Source organism: Blennius ocellaris, assembly GCF_963422515.1.
Source record: "Blennius ocellaris genome assembly, chromosome: 18".
Taxonomy (NCBI): domain Eukaryota; kingdom Metazoa; phylum Chordata; class Actinopteri; order Blenniiformes; family Blenniidae; genus Blennius; species Blennius ocellaris.
In genome coordinates, this window is record NC_137667.1 from 20,320,260 (window position 1) to 20,341,761 (window position 21,502).

At 44.6% G+C, this 21,502-nt stretch overlaps 1 protein-coding gene across 1 annotated transcript; it reads right to left on the minus strand.

Annotated features, from left to right (window-relative positions):
- Positions 1 to 4,784: 4,784 nt before the first annotated feature.
- gja10b (gap junction protein alpha 10 b) lies at positions 4,785 to 13,702 on the minus strand (the record flags this gene model as incomplete). Its single annotated transcript, XM_080514112.1, has 2 exons — positions 4,785 to 4,823; positions 12,329 to 13,702. 2 exons carry the CDS (start codon positions 13,700 to 13,702, stop codon positions 4,785 to 4,787), a joined length of 1,413 nt encoding a protein of 470 aa, XP_080370238.1.
- Between the last annotated feature and the right edge of the window lie 7,800 nt (positions 13,703 to 21,502).

Sequence of the window (21,502 nt, forward strand, 5' to 3'; positions counted from 1 at the left end):
CTTCAGGTGATAAAATCCTATTGTTGTTACGTTCTTAATGTGGGAATCAAATCAGAGTCAAAAGAACCTCCAGGTTTTTAACACACTGCAGGTTCTCCAGTCCTGCAGTGACGTGATGTTGAGCTGGAGGAAGTTCTCCACGGTTTTAAATCTAAAATACAGTTAACAAGGACGTCTAATGGCCCTGTGTCCTCAGAGGACACGGCAATGTACAGCTGTGTATCATCAGCATAGATGATACATGTCTCCTGATGCCATGTCTCCTGATACCATGTCTCCTGATGACATGTCTCCTGATGTCATGTCTCCTGATGACATGTCTCCTGATGTCATGTCTCCTGATGTCATGTCTCCTGATGCCATGTCTCCTGATGCCATGTCTCCTGATGACATGTCTCCTGATACCATGTCTCCTGATGACATGTCTCCTGATGTCATGTCTCCTGATGTCATGTCTCCTGATGACATGTCTCCTGATGTCATGTCTCCTGATGACATGTCTCCTGATGACATGTCTTCTGATGACATGTCTCCTGATGACATGTCTCCTGATACCATGTCTCCTGATGACATGTCTCCTGATGTCATGTCTCCTGATGACATGTCTCCTGATGTCATGTCTCCTGATGTCATGTCTTCTGATACCATGTCTCCTGATAACATGTCTCCTGATACCATGTCTCCTGATAACATGTCTCCTGATGACATGTCTCCTGATAACATGTCTCCTGATACCATGTCTCCTGATAACATGTCTCCTGATGACATGTCTCCTGATGTCATGTCTCCTGATACCATGTCTCCTGATGACATGTCTCCTGATGACATGTCTCCTGATGTCATGTCTCCTGATAACATGTCTCCTGATGTCATGTCTCCTGATGACATGTCTCCTGATGTCATGTCTCCTGATACCATGTCTCCTGATGACATGTCTCCTGATATCATGTCTCCTGATGACATGTCTCCTGATGCCATGTCTCCTGATGACACGTCTCCTGATGTCATGTCTCCTGATGACACGTCTCCTGATGTCATGTCTCCTGATGACATGTCTCCTGATGTCATGTCTCCTGATAACACGTCTCCTGATGACATGTCTCCTGATGTCATGTCTCCTGATAACATGTCTCCTGATATCATGTCTCCTGATACCATGTCTCCTGATAACATGTCTCCTGATGACATGTCTCCTGATAACATGTCTCCTGATGACATGTCTCCTGATGACATTTTTCCTGATGTCATGTCTCCTGATGACATGTCTCCTGATGTCATGTCTCCTGATAACATGTCTCCTGATACCATGTCTCCTGATGACATGTTTCCTGATGTCATGTCTCCTGATGTCATGTCTCCTGATGACATGTCTCCTGATGTCATGTCTCCTGATGACATGTCTCCTGATACCATGTCTCCTGATAACATGTCTCCTGATACCATGTCTCCTGATAACATGTTTCCTGATGTCATGTCTCCTGATGACATGTCTCCTGATGTCATGTCTCCTGATAACATGTCTCCTGATAACATGTCTCCTGATGTCATGTCTCCTGATACCATGTCTCCTGATAACATGTCTTTCTACAAGAGTCTGTGGCAAGAAACGGAGGTTTTCTGAAGGGAAGAGAGTCGCTGGTTTGAATTTCCAGAAGAGTGAGGAGCTGCCCCAGCGCTACTATCGTCCGGTAATAGTTGTAGGTGTAGCTGTTGGTGTTGGTGGCGTGGACAGAGGGACATCCAGGTGGGAAGTGGCCTGGTCTGCAGGAGCAGGACTATCAGATGGGTGGACTGGGACATCAATGGCCAGCGGTGCATAATAGTTGGACAGGCTGAGTCCAGGTGGTCCCTGCGTCGGAGAGACCCTTACGACCACGGACTACCACCTCCGACCACGGCGGCTGATGGCTGGGGGTCAAGCAGGAGGAAGAGCGGGGACAGATGGCAGGATCCCACCAACTGTGATCTGAAGATCCTGGATGGTGGCATTGAAAGAGATGAGCTGCTTGGACTGGTCTGCAGTCACCTCCTTGAAGCTGGACAACATGGCATCCCTCCCGTCCAGCTAGGATCGCCCTTGAATATCATCTTTAAGGTCAGTGATCATGGTAGTAGTCTTTTGGAGTAAGATGTGATCTTCACGAGGAATGCTTTGTTGTATGGTGCCTACAGTAGTTTTGTATCTTTTCTTTTATTCCAGAGTTTAGGCTGCGGGGAATCAATTCCAAATGTTTCTGCTCGTGTGAGCATTATTCAGCATTGGTTCCAGCTCAGTTCAGACATTCCTTCTCCAGACTGAAGGGTTCAGATGAGACAGATGGACAACGCTTTCTGAAGAATCCGTCAGGTGTAAAGTTTTAATCGTGTGGCAGAGTAGAACGGCAAACATGTTAAGCGTACATATTGTGCTTCAATCTCTGCTCTGTGTTCTGCTCTCAGCGTTCTGCTCTCAGCGTTCTGCTCTCAGCGTTCTGCTCTCTGCGTTCTGCTCTCAACGTTCTGCTCTCAGGGTTCTGCTCTCAGAGTTCTGCTCTCAACGTTCTGCTCTCAGCGTTCTGCTCTCAGCGTTCTGCTCTCAGCGTTCTGCTCTCAGTGTTCTGCTCTCAGCGTTCTGCTCTCAACGTTCTGCTCTCAGTGTTCTGCTCTCAGCGTTCTGCTCTCAGGGTTCTGCTCTCAGAGTTCTGCTCTCAACGTTCTGCTCTCAGCGTTCTGCTCTCAGTGTTCTGCTCTCAGCGTTCTGCTCTCAGCGTTCTGCTCTCAACGTTCTGCTCTCAACGTTCTGCTCTCAGGGTTCTGCTCTCAGTGTTCTGCTCTCAGGGTTCTGCTCTCAACGTTCTGCTCTCAGGGTTCTGCTCTCAGTGTTCTGCTCTCAGCGTTCTGCTCTCAACGTTCTGCTCTCAGCGTTCTGCTCTCAGGGTTCTGCTCTCAGGGTTCTGCTCTCAACGTTCTGCTCTCAGCGTTCTGCTCTCAGCGTTCTGCTCTCAGTGTTCTGCTCTCAGCGTTCTGCTCTCAGCGTTCTGCTCTCAACGTTCTGCTCTCAGGGTTCTGCTCTCAGTGTTCTGCTCTCAGCGTTCTGCTCTCAACGTTCTGCTCTCAACGTTCTGCTCTCAGCGTTCTGCTCTCAGTGTTCTGCTCTCAGCGTTCTGCTCTCAACGTTCTGCTCTCAACGTTCTGCTCTCAGGGTTCTGCTCTCAGTGTTCTGCTCTCAGCGTTCTGCTCTCAACGTTCTGCTCTCAACATTCTGCTCTCAGCGTTCTGCTCTCAGCGTTCTGCTCTCAGGGTTCTGCTCTCAGCGTTCTGCTCTCAGCGTTCTGCTCTCAGCGTTCTGCTCTCAACGTTCTGCTCTCAGGGTTCTGCTCTCAGAGTTCTGCTCTCAACGTTCTGCTCTCAGCGTTCTGCTCTCAGCGTTCTGCTCTCAGCGTTCTGCTCTCAGTGTTCTGCTCTCAGCGTTCTGCTCTCAACGTTCTGCTCTCAGCGTTCTGCTCTCAGCGTTCTGCTCTCAGCGTTCTGCTCTCAACGTTCTGCTCTCAGTGTTCTGCTCTCAGCGTTCTGCTCTCAGGGTTCTGCTCTCAGAGTTCTGCTCTCAACGTTCTGCTCTCAGCGTTCTGCTCTCAGCGTTCTGCTCTCAGCGTTCTGCTCTCAGCGTTCTGCTCTCAACGTTCTGCTCTCAACGTTCTGCTCTCAGGGTTCTGCTCTCAGTGTTCTGCTCTCAGGGTTCTGCTCTCAACGTTCTGCTCTCAGGGTTCTGCTCTCAGTGTTCTGCTCTCAGCGTTCTGCTCTCAACGTTCTGCTCTCAGCGTTCTGCTCTCAGGGTTCTGCTCTCAGGGTTCTGCTCTCAGTGTTCTGCTCTCAGCGTTCTGCTCTCAACGTTCTGCTCTCAGCGTTCTGCTCTCAGGGTTCTGCTCTCAGGGTTCTGCTCTCAGCGTTCTGCTCTCAGCGTTCTGCTCTCAGCGTTCTGCTCTCAGCGTTCTGCTCTCAGCGTTCTGCTCTCAACGTTCTGCTCTCAGGGTTCTGCTCTCAGTGTTCTGCTCTCAGCGTTCTGCTCTCAACGTTCTGCTCTCAACGTTCTGCTCTCAGCGTTCTGCTCTCAGTGTTCTGCTCTCAGCGTTCTGCTCTCAACGTTCTGCTCTCAGGGTTCTGCTCTCAGTGTTCTGCTCTCAGCGTTCTGCTCTCAACGTTCTGCTCTCAGCGTTCGGCTCTCAGTGTTCTGCTCTCAACGTTCTGCTCTCAGCGTTCCGCTCTCAGTGTTCTGCTCTCAACGTTCTGCTCTCAGCGTTCTGCTCTCAGCGTTCTCGCTACACCCCAAAAACATTCTTCATACTGTGGAAATGTAAAAAAAAAAAAAAGTATAGTATAGTATCTGGCAGCCAAACCATTCTGATTCTGATTTTGAGGAAGTTGGATGTTGGATCAAACAAATCACCATGAACACAAATGTTTTTTTTATAAATTCTTTAATGCGGTTGCCAATTCCACCATTTTTATTGAATTTTTTTCTGTCCAGCATCTCTGAAACAGACATTTGGTCTCATATTATTAGGAGTGATGTACAAATACGATTCTGTGACAGAGTTCATTTTCTGTCTCCAACAGTACACATAAACCTAAACAGTGTAAAAAATAACTAATGCTGGATATATCTTCAGTACAGTTATAAAAGTATGACATTTTCATGTAGAAAGGGAAACGTCTATACACCATGTAACACTGTAGTTTCTGTGGTGAGGCAGGACAAGACTCGCTTGGCGACGTGATCCTTCCTCTTTGTCACAAAACGCTCATTTTCACTTCTTCATAATTGAAGACAGCTCAAGTATCATGCTCTGAAAGACAAACATGTAGAGAAAGCACGGTCATTAATGCAGACATGTTACTGATCTTTTCCAGGAAAGTGTGAAGATTTGAAGCAACACAATTAATAGTTCCTGGACTGGGACCTTGTTGTGAAAGAAGATCTTGCACGGTCGAGTGCCGTGATTCTCAACCGGGGATCCGCGGACCCCTAGTGGTCCATGGTGTAATGGCATGGGGTCCGTGAAAATCAAACATCTCTTAGTTGCACATCAATATGAAATAAAGTGCGATTCGTGGGTAAAAAGAATGCACTGCTGGATCTTTTTAATCCTCATCCCACACTGTAGTCAAAACCAGCCTCAAAGCACGTCTGACGGAATTACGTCAATGAGGCTCTGCTCGCTCGGACTTAAAGGAATTTCAACTTCTCGACCCGTGAAGCCACCCGTCATCCAACGGCGAGTCAAAATGAATAAAAAGAAACAACATGACCTGCAGCATGAAAAAGTCGAGCAGGAAACTCGTCAGTAGAACTGAACAGGTTAGTTTTATATTAACGGCCCTGCTTGATCTGCACAAAGTGGATCATCACTTCCGCTTCCTGCATGCCGCCAGCTTTAATGCCAACTATCCTCCAAAATCCCACATCCACAAAACAGAAAACATAACGTGATACAAGCCCTCCGTGTCTAAAGGCGCCGTTTCACAACACTTTCTGCCGCGGAGCGTCGCAGGTTTTCGCGCGGTCCGACTTAAAAGTTGTGGATGGTACGGAAAGAACCCGTGACCGCTGGGTACGATGTTCTGCTGAGGTGGCGGGAACCTAGTAACAATCTGTGAGGAGGAGCGACGGCGCTGCCCTCTGCTGATTGGTTGTCACTCTCGACTCTCAATGTTTAATCATTTCATTGGCCGTTACCCTCCGTTGTGGTTTACATGCGCCGCTTTGTGCTCACTGGCTGATTTGTTAACTGGGTTTATTGAAACATCAGTGTTGACCGTGACAAAGTTGAACCTGAGTCACAAGAGAACGACTTGACAGCTGCCGGCCGCTTCTGTGTTCTTTGCTGGAGCGTCACCAAGTTATTCACAAATCTGTCTACAGTTTTACCATACTTTCTATTGTGGGACGGCACGGCAGAATTGGTCTTGGGTTCGCTTTGCCGTACCGTAACCTCCCGCTCTGCCCCGCTCCGCCACGTACTGCAGTGGAACGCCGGCTTGAGATACGTCACCATTGGTACAAGTGAGTGCATCATCAACATCGCATCATCGCTTGTAAGAAACATTTGCTGATGCTGAGTGAATTTTTTTTTTTAAATGCACAATTTAAATGGTTGATGAAGTTTTAAGTCACAACGAGAAAATCAAGACGTAGTATTTGTCATAATGTAGTGACAGATAGAACATAAACAATGGCACATGGCATAAGGAGAGGAATCACTTCCTCCTCTTCCCAAGATGGGCATGTGGGCGGAGCCAGTCCAGCTCCTGGAACCCAACAGGTTCTGAATGAGGCTCAGTGATCAAATATTCAACTGGCTGGAAATCAAGGACAAGCTGCATTTGGGGCAAAAAGCTTTCCATACAGTGATTTTTGGGAAAAAAATCATGTGAAAGTGTTGAAAAGCTGTGTGATATGACTCCTTTAATGCTTTCCTTGGATTTCAGTACAATCCGTGGAACTTCAGGATCCTGCACGGAAGCAAGATGCACCAGTTTTCCACACCGCAAAGAAGCTGAAGAGTTGAACAAGCAGCTCCCATCTCCGCGGGGGGGGGGGGGGGGGGGGGGGGGGGGGGGGGCACGTGTTCCTCATGCTGTGTTATGTGCTGCAGTACGAGACGGGGGGGAAAAGCACTTTGAAGAACTCTCATGTGAAAACAAGATTTGTTCTAAGATTCTAATGTTGGCAGTTACATTTAGGATAATTTAGTTCTATTACATAAGGGTACAAAGTAAATACAACCGTGAAACCAACATGGTGGACGGTTGCTGATTTGGGAAAAGTTGTGGTTCTGTTCTCCAGCTGCTCCTCAGATTTGTAGATCAGTGTCTCTTCTACCACTGTGTTCTGGGAATACATTTCACTGATTGAAGTGCAGGAGTTAGGAAGTCATTTTAACATTACTATTTCAAATTGGAATGTCAAAATTGGTAAAAGTCAAAAAGTATAGAATAGAATTAAATATCTAAATTCAAAGGTTGTTTGTATACAAGAATCACTCATGACGACGCCAGATATTCAAATCCTAACTAAAAGGTGGCTAGGTCAGGTATTTCATGCTTCTTTCACCAGTCATGCAGAGGGGTTGTAATTTTGATTCACCAATCTGAACCATTTCAAAAAAACAAACTCATCTTGCACACAGGCAGGAGATACATTATCATACAAGGTCACCAAAAATCAATCTGAATAATATATATGGCCCAATGATGATTTTTTTGAAAAACTCTTTTTCACTCTATCTGCTCTTCATGGCGTATATATTATGGTGGTGACTTTAATTGCACTTTGATCCAACACTTGACGGGTTTTTTCAAACTGACAATACCCGTATAAAAAGTAGGAAAATGCTGCATAATTGTATTAAAGATCTTAGGCTGCAAGACACATGGCGAGTGAAAATTCCAACTAACTAACAGTATTCATGCTTCTCAAGTAGCCATAAAAGCCACTCAGGAATAGATTACTCTCTAACATCCATAGAATTACAAGTGAAAGAGTGTTGTTACAGTCGCGTTGTAACGACTGACTCTATTCAAGTTCAACTGGATAAAGTTGAGCAGAGTTACAAAAGATGGAGACTACAGACTTTTTTGTTAAAAGAGAATGTTTTTATCAAATGTATGGGAAAATGCATAGAAAATTACTTTGAACATAATAAAGATGAAACTTCAAGCTAGTATCAGATGGGAATCTTTTCAAGCTTATATGAGAAATGATCAGTTACACAAGTACCCAAAATAAAAAATAGAACAAAGAAATTCTTTTAATGGAAAACAAATTAAGACATTGGAAAATGACATTTAATGACAATTCAGAAAAAATGAACAATCTAATTATTATGAGAGCTGATAGGGATGAGTGAGTACACCACTGTCTGTGTCTGCATCTGTTCAACCATCTACAGCCCCGTTTCCACCGCACAACAAGTGTAGGGACGGAACGGAGCCTTACGGAGGTACGGCAAAGAGTACCGGTAACCGGAGCCAAACCCGGTGCGTTTCCACTGCAGGAAGTAGGTTAAAAAGTAGGCGGGGCTTAGAGCTCTGCAGATATGTGACGTTACAACAGTCGTCTCAGCCTGGAGGAAGATCTGGACCTTATGAGTCCTCTGTTGCTGTTGTTGTTGTTGTTTACATCCTCCACTTTACACTTGTTCAGTTGACTTTTATTTTTTGCAGCAGCAGAGCTGCAGCTGTAACTTCCGTGATTGTCCTGAGAGAGGGAACGCTCCAGCGACTTGCCCTGCACCTGAGCGCCCCGGCTAGCCGCGGCGCTCGGGAGCCTTTAGCTTTCTGCTCAAACTCGTTACGGGACACACAGTTTTTTGCCCCAAATAGAGAAATTCACTTCTTTTTATAACGCTTTAACCTGCTTTTGTACCACGTTCTTACGTAATGACGAAGGTGTAATACCCAATTTTTACTCAAACTCGTCCAGAAGAAGTCGGGTTTTTGATGAAACCTTCCATTGCTAGCACAACATAGCACGTCTGTTCCATTCTCGCACGTGGCTCTGTGGCCCGTAACGGGGATCGAACCCACGACCTCGGCCTTACTAGCACCACGCTCTAACCAACTGAGCTAAAAATTAGTTTTTCAGGTGTGGAAAAAATATTTATATTACGAGTTGTAAGTTCATTATTTCCTCTAGTTTGGTTTGGTTTGTTAAATATTGGTGATCAACCAGGAGTGAGAAATGTGTTGTGTGGAGTCTCATCCTGTTATGAAGTTCCGGTTGCGAGTGTTCATGTCAAAATAAAAGCCTCTGGTGTTCAGCTTAAAGAATAGCATTTCGACTCAGAGCAATTCTTCCGCGGTGCTCGCCACAGTATTCATACATGATTACTCTTCAACACACTGCTCTCTCAGCTGACAGCGGCTGTGAGGGTAAATGTTCTTTTGGAAAAAATGTGTAATGTGATCATTTCCCACGGCTCAGCTGACTACATCTCTGGAACACCAGTGTGCCGCGGAGCAGTGGTTGAACAACACTGTACTAGATCATAGATCCTCCCGTGGTTATTTACATTTGCCGCTTTGCGCTCACGGGTTGTTTTGTTAACTGGGTTTATTGAAACGTTGTTTTGTTAACTGGGTTTATTGAAACGTCGTTTTGTTAACTGGGTTTATTGAAACGTCGTTTTGTTAACTGGGTTTATTGAAACGTCGTTTTGTTAACTGGGTTTATTGAAACGTTGTTTTGTTAACTGGGTTTATTGAAACGTTGTTTTGTTAACTGGGTTTATTGAAAGGTTGTTTTGTTAACTGGGTTTATTGAAAGGTTGTTTTGTTAACTGGGTTTATTGAAACGTTGTTTTGTTAACTGGGTTTATTGAAAGGTTGTTTTGTTAACTGGGTTTATTGAAAGGTTGTTTTGTTAACTGGGTTTGTTGAAACGTTGTTTTGTTAACTGGGTTTATTGAAAGGTTGTTTTGTTAACTGGGTTTATTGAAACGTTGTTTTGTTAACTGGGTTTATTGAAACGTTGTTTTGTTAACTGGGTTTATTGAAACGTTGTTTTGTTAACTGGGTTTATTGAAATGTTGTTTTGTTAACTGGGTTTATTGAAACGTCGTTTTGTTAACTGGGTTTATTGAAACGTTGGCGCTCTGCAGAACCTTCCAACAGGTGCGACGCTCCTCTGGGTCACAGCAGGAGGTTCAGCAGGAGCTGGACGCTGCTGCTCACAAGGACGAACTGAAGCTGTGTGACGGAGAAAAGAGGCTCAAGGCTTTAATGTGACGGCCGTCCACTGCCGTCACTTCTGCCTTCTTCTCCCGACACGTCGTTCACGTCTTACCCTCCTCAGGTGGCGGTCTGGGTACTGGGTACACTTTGCCGTACCAATTACTCTACTACTGAGACTAAGTAGTATTTCGGGATACTGTTCTTGTACTTTTTTACAGTCTTTTCTTTCATGAGTTTACACAACAGTGGATTTTTTTATTTAAACCTTTTGATTTGTATGTTAGAAGCCAATACTTTAATTATTAACAGAGACAAAGCCTGGATTATATCTACGTTTGTTTGCTAATGTAAAGTTGATATATACTTTCTTTTCTGTCTGAAAAGTATTATTACATAGATCAGACAGATTATTAAAATCTATTGGCTGCTTTTGTTGACTGATTGCAATTTTTAAAAATAAATATGTATGCAGTGTGAGTAGTAGCATGAGTACAAATTCATCTGTTCTTTTATTTTATCCTGCCTTGATATAATATTATGCAAGTTAACAGGTCTGTCTCTTTTTATTGCAAAAACTTGTGTCTATGGGAGAATACATATATAAATAGAGTTAAACTGAAATAAGAAATCCCATTTGTATTTTCCAACTCATGATGTTTATTGTGCTTCAAAACTCTTTTAAAAAAATTAACCAGAGAGGCTTATTAAAGTTCAATAGAATTTTTTGAATTCCAAAATGTATATTTCAAAATGCGTGGGTTGGGTGTGTTGTTAAGTGGTGCTGATGAAAAGTGGCTGGTTGCAGTTTGCTGGACTGGGGATGGAGCTCAGCCTCCAGCAGGGAGCAGCAGTGCTCCACCTGAAGCCCCACGTCATTGTTCTGCAGGCCCATTCTGTGGCTCTGCTTTGAACATGTTGGCATCGGATTGCTCTTTAAATGAAGCTTGATTTGTGTATCATTGTTGGCACAGTGGTGGAGTGGGTTTTTTCCTTTTCCTTGGATTTTTGTTCTTTTCAGTGCACATTTCCCTTCCAGGTTTTGTTCACTACTTTCCATTTGAATCTGAACACGTGTAATTTATCAGTCAGTGAGTTTTAACAGTTATGATTACATTAGTTATTTTTTTCAGCTTGAAACTTGAGCAGATTCCTTAACTTGTGAATTAATCTATATTTTGAGCAAATCATCCATCTTGTACACTGTTTCATCCACATGGAAACTGGATAAGTCAACAACAACAACAAAATACATACATGCACAGGGAAAACATGCAAACTCGACACGGCAAAGTTTAAACTCCTCTTGTCTCCAACTGTCTGTGATGTTACACAGGCTTACTGTCTCACAATATCAACAAGTGCTTGTGTTGCATTAAAAGGCCTGAAAGATAGAAACACGTTGTGCATCAGAGAAGGTTTTCCTCCTCCATCACAAAGTGAATGATAACTGCTAGTCTGAATATAGTATCTGTGTACTGCAACACAAAGAAGACAACTGGAAGGGAGAGTTGAAAGAACTTCTCACTCAGAAGATACAGTCAAGCTACCTCATACGTACACTGATGCATTTTTATATACAGTGAATAAAGGATGTTTGTTCAATCTTTCAACAAGGTTTCATCTATTGTGAGTTTTTACATGCACCAGGATGGAAGGACCGTCGTAAGGACTTTGTTTCGGGAGTAACGTTTCTGATGGATCTACTTCATTTCATTTATTGAAGCTTCTAAGAAGTGGTGTGCAGTCAGGGGCAGCAATCAAAATTTTTTTGTTTTTTTTGTTTTTTTATTATTAAAAAGTGATTCTTAAATCTGTGTCTGGAAGTCTTTAGCAACTTTATCTGGAAGACGACTGGCGACCGACACCAGAAATGGATGAGCTAACTCAGCCCAACAAAGGCTTTGTGCAGCGTTTGGCTGCTGGCCGGCCCGTTGGCCCGTTGGCCCGTTGGCCCGTTGGCCCGTTGGCCCGTTGGCCCGTTGGCCCGTTGGCCCGTTGGCCCGTTGGCCCTGACTGAATCACCACCGTACGCTACTGCTGTTAAGGCTTCAGGAAGTTTCTAAGATGCAGGGTCAATCTTAAATGCACAATGCTAACCTCCAGTGCACTGCAGGGAGCAAAGAGCCTCAAACTTCAGCAGACGGTAAAAGCATCCATTTTCAACTGATTCAAAATACTGCAGCGAGATCACATCATTCCAATCTTAGCGTCCCTTCATTTACTTCTTCTTGAATCTAGAATAGGATTCAAAATCCTTCTTGACAAGCAGCTCCATCATGTGTTAAAGAACTGCTTGTTCCATATCACCCTGGCAGAACACTTGTGTCTCAGGGTGCTGCTTCCTGGAGGTTCCTAGGTTTCCTAAAAGTAGAATGGGAGGCAGAGCTTTCAGCTCTCAGGCTCAACAGAGCAACAGCCATGTGAATTCAATTCTTAGTTGCAGCATCATAATTTCACAACTTCTACCAATAAATCCATATTCATATGTTGAACGGGACAATAAAGCATGCTGAAACAAAATAGGTTGTTGAAAACTTCCAGGTTGTAGGAAGTTGTTAATTCTATTTAAACTTGGTATTTTAGGTGAGCTATTTGTGATTTCTGACAGTGTTCTTACCATGGACATCCTCCTCCCGCTGGCTGGAGGTGGGGGGGTCGTGGCAGGACTCTCCCCCTGGTTGAGGTGCTGAGTGCTGGTGTCCATTCCGCTCTGAGAGTCTCCGCTCTCGGATGGACTGGCCAGCTTTCCCTCCGACAGCCCCCGGGACATGAAGCTGCATTTCCTGGCGGTGGGGTAGTGGTCGCTCTCTGGAGAGTCGGTCAGGTCGCTCACCCTGCTCTGCTTCCTCTGTGGGTTCCTCAGGGCTGCTGGGATCTCCATGTGTCCGGCCATGAGGGTGGGTCGGGGTCCGGCGTGGTAGTGCAGCTTCCCCGGTCCACTGAGCCCAGTGGACTCGTCGCTGCTGCTTGAGGGCTTCCGCTGGTCCCGAGTGAGGCGCTGCTCCACCGCCACAAGCTGCTGCAGACTGTGGAGGTTGGTTTGGGTTGCAAGCGTGGCCTGCTGGGTGAAGGCGTTGGAGCTGTCCTGGTTTTGAGTGGCCAAAGTCATAGTGTCAGCATGCTCCTCGGACACAACGGAACAGGGCATCTGGGTCAGTTGAATCAGCCTCTGGGGCGACGAGTTGGTCAGCACACACACCTGCTGCACCATAGAGTTTTTCTTGGAGCGGCACACACTGTCGTCATCTCCATACTTGTATCCATACAGGCCCTGTTGGATCTTCTTCACCCCGAGATGGGAGATCTCCAGCAGGTTGAGAAATAAGGAAACTCCAGCAATAACCAGCATGAAAACCATGAAAATATTCTTCTCTGTTGGCCGTGACACAAAACAGTCGACGCTGTTGGGACATGGCAACCTCTCACACTTGTACAGAGGCGAAAGTCCAATACCATACAGAGCACACTGACCAATGATGAAACCCACCTCCACCACAGATCTGGTCAAGATATGGAAAACATATGTACGCAGCAGAGAGCCTCTGAGGGGGGCTTTCCTCACTCGCTTCTGCTCATCAAGTTTCCGGAGCTCCCGTTCAATTCTCTTATGGTCGTCCTGAACAGGGTCAGTTCCCTCCAGCTCTGCTTTCAGATAGGCTTTCTTCCGGTGCCTCTCCTTGTCCAGGGTTCTCAGACGGTATAGAGCATGGCCCATGTAGACCAGTGAGGGAGAGGACACGAAGATGATCTGCAGGACCCAGTATCGGATGAGGGAGATGGGGAACGCCTGGTCGTAACAGACGTTCTTGCAGCCCGGCTGCTCCGTGTTGCAGACAAACTCGGTCTGCTCATCATCCCAGACATCCTCAGCTGCAACACCCAGCACCAGCATGCGGAAGATGAAGAGGATTGTGAGCCAGATCTTTCCTACGATGGTGGAATGGATGTGGACCTCCTCCAAAATACTCCCCAACAAGTTCCAATCCCCCATCTTCTGTCACATTATTAATAACTGTCAGTGGAGAAAGCCAAACTATGTAAGCTTGCAGACTGGTACATTATTAGATGTTGCAATAAAGTGTTTTTACTTACATGAGATTTAGGATCCTTGTCTCTTGTGTTTCTGAGTTAAGTTACTTTGACTCATCCATGAATGCGACATCGAGCCTTGTTGGTCATCCCTTAAGGAAAAGCAAAGACTACTGTGCAGTCTGACATAATTTCAGTGCTGCTGCAAACTAGGACTCCAGTTAGAAGCTATTGATCCACCACATGACCATAATGCCCTGAGGTTGGCTTCACTCTGCCACTTTCAACAGAACACTACACTGAAAATAGCACCAACTGAGACATCAATACACACCCATGAATAATGTTGCCAGCTTTCCTGCTCATAATACAAAGTACCTGGGAGGAAAGAATATTCAGGAATAAGTCTCTAAAAGAAGAAGAAAGTTATTAAGTAAATGGTACATTTAAATCGAGAGTGGAGTTTTGAAAACTTGTTGCAATCTAATGAGATTAAAAATGTACATTTCGGGCCAAAGTCTGAGGATTATTATGACAAAACATGAGGAACCACTCATCATCCAATTAATACCATCATATAACAAAGAACAAAGGAGACATTGAGTTGTTAGGATCAGAACTATCCATCATCCATCTATCCAGGATGCATCAGAAATGCATGGTAACAAGCCTTTGCATCACAGTTAGATACTCGTGTAGCCAAAATAAATACCTTTACGAATGAAAAAAAATCAGAGTTCACGTCTCTTCTCCTGCTGCAGCTGCAGAAAAAAGCTGCTGCTTTTTCCCAAAATCCTGGGGGTGGAGGAGGGAGACAAACCTCAGCTTTATATGGCCTTGAAAAGAATAAAATGTTCAATAATAAAATCCTGAATCCTGCCATTGGGTTTGTAGTGCGTGCTAGTAAATTGCACTGGAGTGCTGGGTGCATTCACTGACCTCTTGGAAAAGTCCATCTTGAAAATTGTTTTGAAACAAAGCAAATCTGCAACCAAATGTCTTTATCTTCCCCTTTAGTCATTGTAGGCTGACAAAACCGCTATCAAATAAAGAGAGCTATGTTTCTGTTCATGAAGCTAACTACAGATGCAGTCAGCTCGCTGGAGAGCGACTCTCTGACGAGCCAATCAGAGGGCATGAAAACAGTGATGTCACGCGAGGGCCTCGAGAAGGCCTGGGGTACAAGTCCCTTCTTTCTCCTCATCTATCGACTTTCCCTTCACACCGTGGACGACGTCACAGGGAAAGGAGTTAGGAGGCTTCCTAAAGGAGTCAGTGAAAGGCTTTCACGTTGGTGTGGCAGTCGGACACTTTCACTAGTGACGTCACAATAATGAAACGGCGGCGCAAGTTGGTGACGTGCCGTGGAGGGAAAAGAACTACACGTTTCTGAAAATGGACTTCAAAAAGCGCATTTGGGTTTTAAATGATTTCAAGTTGTTTCAGCAGATTATTGCTTTGGTAGCTTACGTGATCTGCTCCTTTTTCTGCCATCGTCATTTTCCCTAAACGCTCGGATGAGCGGGTCCCTTTAAATGTTGACACCGCAAGGAATTGTGGGGCAGCATGGCTCGCCTCCTTTACGAAAGTATGCATCAATGCTATCCTATGCTAAAGGAGGCTCTCAAGGAAGCATCAGTATTTCCTAGGCTAAAGGAGGCTCTCAAGGAAGCATCAGTGTTTCCTAGGCTAAAGGAGGCTCTAAAGGAAGCATCAGTGTTTCCTAGGCTAAAGGAAGCATCAGTGTTTCCTAGGCTAAAGGAGGTTCTAAAGGAAGCATCAGTGTTTCCTAGGCTAAAGGAGGCTCTAAAGGAAGCATCAGTATTTCCTAGGCTAAAGGAGGCTCTCAAGGAAGCATCAGTGTTTCCTAGGCTAAAGGAGGCTCTAAAGGAAGCATCAGTGTTTCCTAGGCTAAAGGAAGCATCAGTGTTTCCTAGGCTAAAGGAGGTTCTAAAGGAAGCATCAGTGTTTCCTAGGCTAAAGGAAGCATCAGTGTTTCCGAGGCTAAAGGAGGTTCTAAAGGAAGCATCAGTGTTTCCTAGGCTAAAGGAGGCTCTAAAGGAAGTATCAGTGTTTCCTAGGCTAAAGGAAGCATCAGTGTTTCCTAGGCTAAAGGAGGTTCTAAAGGAAGCATCAGTGTTTCCTAGGCTAAAGGAGGCTCTAAAGGAAGCATCAGTGTTTCCTAGGCTAAAGGAAGCATCAGTATTTCCTATGCTAAAGGAGGCTCTAAAGGAAGCATCAGTGTTTCCTAGGCTAAAGGAGGCTCTAAAGGAAGCATCAGTGTTTCCTATGCTAAAGGAGGCTCTAAAGGAAGCATCAGTGTTTCCTATGCTAAAGGAGGCTCTAAAGGAAGCATCAGTGTTTCCTATGCTAAAGGAGGCTCTAAAGGAAGCATCAGTGTTTCCTAGGCTAAAGGAAGCATCAGTGTTTCCTAGGCTAAAGGAGGCTCTAAAGGAAGCATCAGTGTTTCCTATGCTAAAGGAGGCTCTAAAGGAAGCATCAGTGTTTCCTAGGCTAAAGGAGGCTCTAAAGGAAGCATCAGTGTTTCCTAGGCTAAAGGAAGCATCAGTGTTTCCGAGGCTAAAGGAGGTTCTAAAGGAAGCATCAGTGTTTCCTAGGCTAAAGGAGGCTCTAAAGGAAGTATCAGTGTTTCCTAGGCTAAAGGAAGCATCAGTGTTTCCTAGGCTAAAGGAGGTTCTAAAGGAAGCATCAGTGTTTCCTAGGCTAAAGGAGGCTCTAAAGGAAGCATCAGTGTTTCCTAGGCTAAAGGAGGCTCTAAAGGAAGTATCAGTGTTTCCTAGGCTAAAGGAAGCATCAGTGTTTCCGAGGCTAAAGGAGGTTCTAAAGGAAGCATCAGTGTTTCCTAGGCTAAAGGAGGCTCTAAAGGAAGTATCAGTGTTTCCTAGGCTAAAGGAAGCATCAGTGTTTCCTAGGCTAAAGGAGGTTCTAAAGGAAGCATCAGTGTTTCCTAGGCTAAAGGAGGCTCTAAAGGAAGCATCAGTGTTTCCTATGCTAAAGGAGGCTCTAAAGGAAGCATCAGTGTTTCCTAGGCTAAAGGAGGCTCTAAAGGAAGCATCAGTGTTTCCTAGGCTAAAGGAAGCATCAGTGTTTCCGAGGCTAAAGGAGGTTCTAAAGGAAGCATCAGTGTTTCCTAGGCTAAAGGAGGCTCTAAAGGAAGTATCAGTGTTTCCTAGGCTAAAGGAAGCATCAGTGTTTCCTAGGCTAAAGGAGGTTCTAAAGGAAGCATCAGTGTTTCCTAGGCTAAAGGAGGCTCTAAAGGAAGCATCAGTGTTTCCTAGGCTAAAGGAGGCTCTAAAGGAAGTATCAGTGTTTCCTAGGCTAAAGGAAGCATCAGTGTTTCCGAGGCTAAAGGAGGTTCTAAAGGAAGCATCAGTGTTTCCTAGGCTAAAGGAGGCTCTAAAGGAAGTATCAGTGTTTCCTAGGCTAAAGGAAGCATCAGTGTTTCCTAGGCTAAAGGAGGTTCTAAAGGAAGCATCAGTGTTTCCTAGGCTAAAGGAGGCTCTAAAGGAAGCATCAGCGTTTCCTAGGCTAAAGGAGGTTCTAAAGGAAGCATCAGTGTTTCCTAGGCTAAAGGAGGCTCTAAAGGAAGCATCAGTGTTTCCTATGCTAAAGGAGGCTCTAAAGGAAGCATCAGTGTTTCCTAGGCTAAAGGAGGCTCTAAAGGAAGCATCAGTGTTTCCTATGCTAAAGGAGGCTCTAAAGGAAGCATCAGTGTTTCCTATGCTAAAGGAGGTTCTAAAGGAAGCATCAGTGTTTCCTAGGCTAAAGGAAGCATCAGTGTTTCCGAGGCTAAAGGAGGTTCTAAAGGAAGCATCAGTGTTTCCTAGGCTAAAGGAGGCTCTAAAGGAAGTATCAGTGTTTCCTAGGCTAAAGGAAGCATCAGTGTTTCCTAGGCTAAAGGAGGTTCTAAAGGAAGCATCAGTGTTTCCTAGGCTAAAGGAGGCTCTAAAGGAAGCATCAGTGTTTCCTAGGCTAAAGGAAGCATCAGTATTTCCTATGCTAAAGGAGGCTCTAAAGGAAGCATCAGTGTTTCCTAGGCTAAAGGAGGCTCTAAAGGAAGCATCAGTGTTTCCTATGCTAAAGGAGGCTCTAAAGGAAGCATCAGTGTTTCCTATGCTAAAGGAGGCTCTAAAGGAAGCATCAGTGTTTCCTAGGCTAAAGGAGGCTCTAAAGGAAGCATCAGTGTTTCCTAGGCTAAAGGAAGCATCAGTGTTTCCTAGGCTAAAGGAGGCTCTAAAGGAAGCATCAGTGTTTCCTATGCTAAAGGAGGCTCTAAAGGAAGCATCAGTGTTTCCTAGGCTAAAGGAGGCTCTAAAGGAAGCATCAGTGTTTCCTAGGCTAAAGGAAGCATCAGTGTTTCCGAGGCTAAAGGAGGTTCTAAAGGAAGCATCAGTGTTTCCTAGGCTAAAGGAGGCTCTAAAGGAAGTATCAGTGTTTCCTAGGCTAAAGGAAGCATCAGTGTTTCCTAGGCTAAAGGAGGTTCTAAAGGAAGCATCAGTGTTTCCTAGGCTAAAGGAGGCTCTAAAGGAAGCATCAGTGTTTCCTAGGCTAAAGGAGGCTCTAAAGGAAGTATCAGTGTTTCCTAGGCTAAAGGAAGCATCAGTGTTTCCGAGGCTAAAGGAGGTTCTAAAGGAAGCATCAGTGTTTCCTAGGCTAAAGGAGGCTCTAAAGGAAGTATCAGTGTTTCCTAGGCTAAAGGAGGTTCTAAAGGAAGCATCAGTGTTTCCTAGGCTAAAGGAGGCTCTAAAGGAAGCATCAGTGTTTCCTAGGCTAAAGGAAGCATCAGTATTTCCTATGCTAAAGGAGGCTCTAAAGGAAGCATCAGTGTTTCCTAGGCTAAAGGAGGCTCTAAAGGAAGCATCAGTGTTTCCTATGCTAAAGGAGGCTCTAAAGGAAGCATCAGTGTTTCCTATGCTAAAGGAGGCTCTAAAGGAAGCATCAGTGTTTCCTAGGCTAAAGGAGGCTCTAAAGGAAGCATCAGTGTTTCCTAGGCTAAAGGAAGCATCAGTGTTTCCTAGGCTAAAGGAGGCTCTAAAGGAAGCATCAGTGTTTCCTAGGCTAAAGGAGGCTCTAAAGGAAGCATCAGTGATTCCTAGGCTAAAGGAAGCATCAGTGTTTCCTAGGCTAAAGGAGGCTCTAAAGGAAGCATCAGTGTTTCCTAGGCTAAAGGAAGCATCAGTGTTTCCTAGGCTAAAGGAGGCTCTAAGGGAAGCATCAGTGTTTCCTAGGCTAAAGGAAGCATCAGTGTTTCCTAGGCTAAAGGAAGCATCAGTGTTTCCTAGGCTAAAGGAGGCTCTAAAGGAAGCATCAGTGTTTCCTAGGCTAAAGGAAGCATCAGTGTTTCCTAGGCTAAAGGAAGCATCAGTGTTTCCTAGGCTAAAGGAGGCTCTAAAGGAAGCATCAGTGTTTCCTAGGCTAAAGGAAGCATCAGTGTTTCCTAGGCTAAAGGAGGCTCTAAAGGAAGCATCAGTGTTTCCTAGGCTAAAGGAGGCTCTAAAGGAAGCATCAGTGATTCCTAGGCTAAAGGAAGCATCAGTGTTTCCTAGGCTAAAGGAGGCTCTAAAGGAAGCATCAGTGTTTCCTAGGCTAAAGGAAGCATCAGTGTTTCCTAGGCTAAAGGAGGCTCTAAAGGAAGCATCAGTGTTTCCTAGGCTAAAGGAAGCATCAGTGTTTCCTAGGCTAAAGGAAGCATCAGTGTTTCCTAGGCTAAAGGAGGCTCTAAAGGAAGCATCAGTGTTTCCTAGGCTAAAGGAAGCATCAGTGTTTCCTAGGCTAAAGGAAGCATCAGTGTTTCCTAGGCTAAAGGAGGCTCAGTGTGATTGTTAAAAGCTTCAATGTGGAAGTACACGTCCCACAGCCGGGGAGAAGCAATGAGAAGAAGCGGACAGACCATTTGGAATTATTTAATTAAGTGTTCATGGACAAAATATCATCAACATCAGTGATTCAGTTCTTTTTCTTGGGCCTGCAGAGAAGCACTGAAGGTTCTGACGGTGGAACCACAAGGAACGGTATAAAGCAAACTATCACCTCTACTCTCCAAAATAAAACAACATTTCAAAAAAATGGAAACTGCTACCAATATCACTGGGCGGACGAATCAATACTGTTAAAATGAACATCTTTACCAAATTCATACACCTCTTTCAGTTCGTCTCAATATTTTTAACTTAATAATTCTTTTAAAGATTGAATAGTCAGATTTCTTCCTTTATTAGGAACAAAAAGCCCCTGGAATTAAACAATGTATACTTCAGCCACCTCGTAAAGCAGGTGGCATGGTATTTCCAAGTTCTTTATTCTGTTATATTAGAACAATGTTGTTTGGGAAGGAGACTGACCCAGATGCATCATGGGTCGCTTGTTGACAGGATGTGTTGAAGGAGTTTCACTAACATCACTGCTGTGTGCTGGACTTCCACTGTCACAGACGACTTCTAGCGTCACTTTAAACCCTGCTGTCATTCACTCGCTGACAGTATTTCACTTAATGACTCGTCATTTAGAACGCCTCCAGAGAAACAATGCATGATTCTTCCATCATATACAGATGAGGCTTTTTGTATCCATGCAAAACATGAAATTACATCAATGTATGATCTCTATTGTGATAATGTCTCTGGCACTTTTGAACAACTGGTACAAATATTCAATCAGCTCAGGTCTTCAGGTCAGGAGCTTCATTGCTCACAGTTGGGACTGCTGAACCTTTGAACTATGAGACACACAAACTAACAGCACCGGAGTCACTAACGATATCGGTGAACATTCTTCAGATCAGCTCTGGCAACAGATAATACAGAGAGTTTGTTCATCCTCTATTTGCCTCAGACATTCGGTGCTTCAATTCAGAATTGTGCACCTCCTTCATTGGTGTAAAGTAGTGGGGTCAAACCCATTTGAGGGCCACATCAGCATCATGGCTGCCCTCAAAGGGCCAAATGTAACTACAAGACAGTAGAAATGTAAACAAATATAATGTTAAATAAATGTAACTTAACTCTGCCTTTATTATTCATTCATATTACAAATATTACATATGCATTAGCATAGATAGAAAAATATATATGCTAGTTGATCTGTTAAGTCGAATTTTGGCATATTTCATGCTGCTTGGTGTCAAAATGTGGACTTATCTTGTCTCTTTGACAATCACACACTGAAGACAAGCTGTTTCTTTCTCCTTCAAGCACAAACATTTATTCTCCTTCACATCATTTATAAAACAGCCTTTCACCTGCCTCCATTTTTCTCTTCCTGGACATTTTGGGATCGTTTGTATTTCTCAATTCTCCTTGTTGAAAGTACGTTGCATTGCACCGTGTGCGTTTCCTCCCCGCCGTCGGGTGGAGCGCGGGTCACTGCGGGGAACAGCTCCAGCTGGATATGAACAAACACTTCCGTGTCAACAATGGCACATGGAATTATCATACTGGTTCCAATAGATGTGCACCCCAAGGTGGCACTGCGCTTCTATTGACAACATTACAGTATTTGTGTTTGTAGACAATTGGACCTTTAAGCCCTTCAGGCCAGATAAAACAATATTATTGAGTTTGACACATGTGGCTTACAGCAAAAACTGAGCAAGAGAAAAACTGACCTTGGCCCGTCATGTGACTGATGTCATGTGACTGGTGTCATGTGACTGGTGTCATGTGACTGGCGTCATGTGACTGGTGTCATGTGACTGATGTCATGTGACTGGTGTCATGTGACTGGCGTCATGTGACTGATGTCA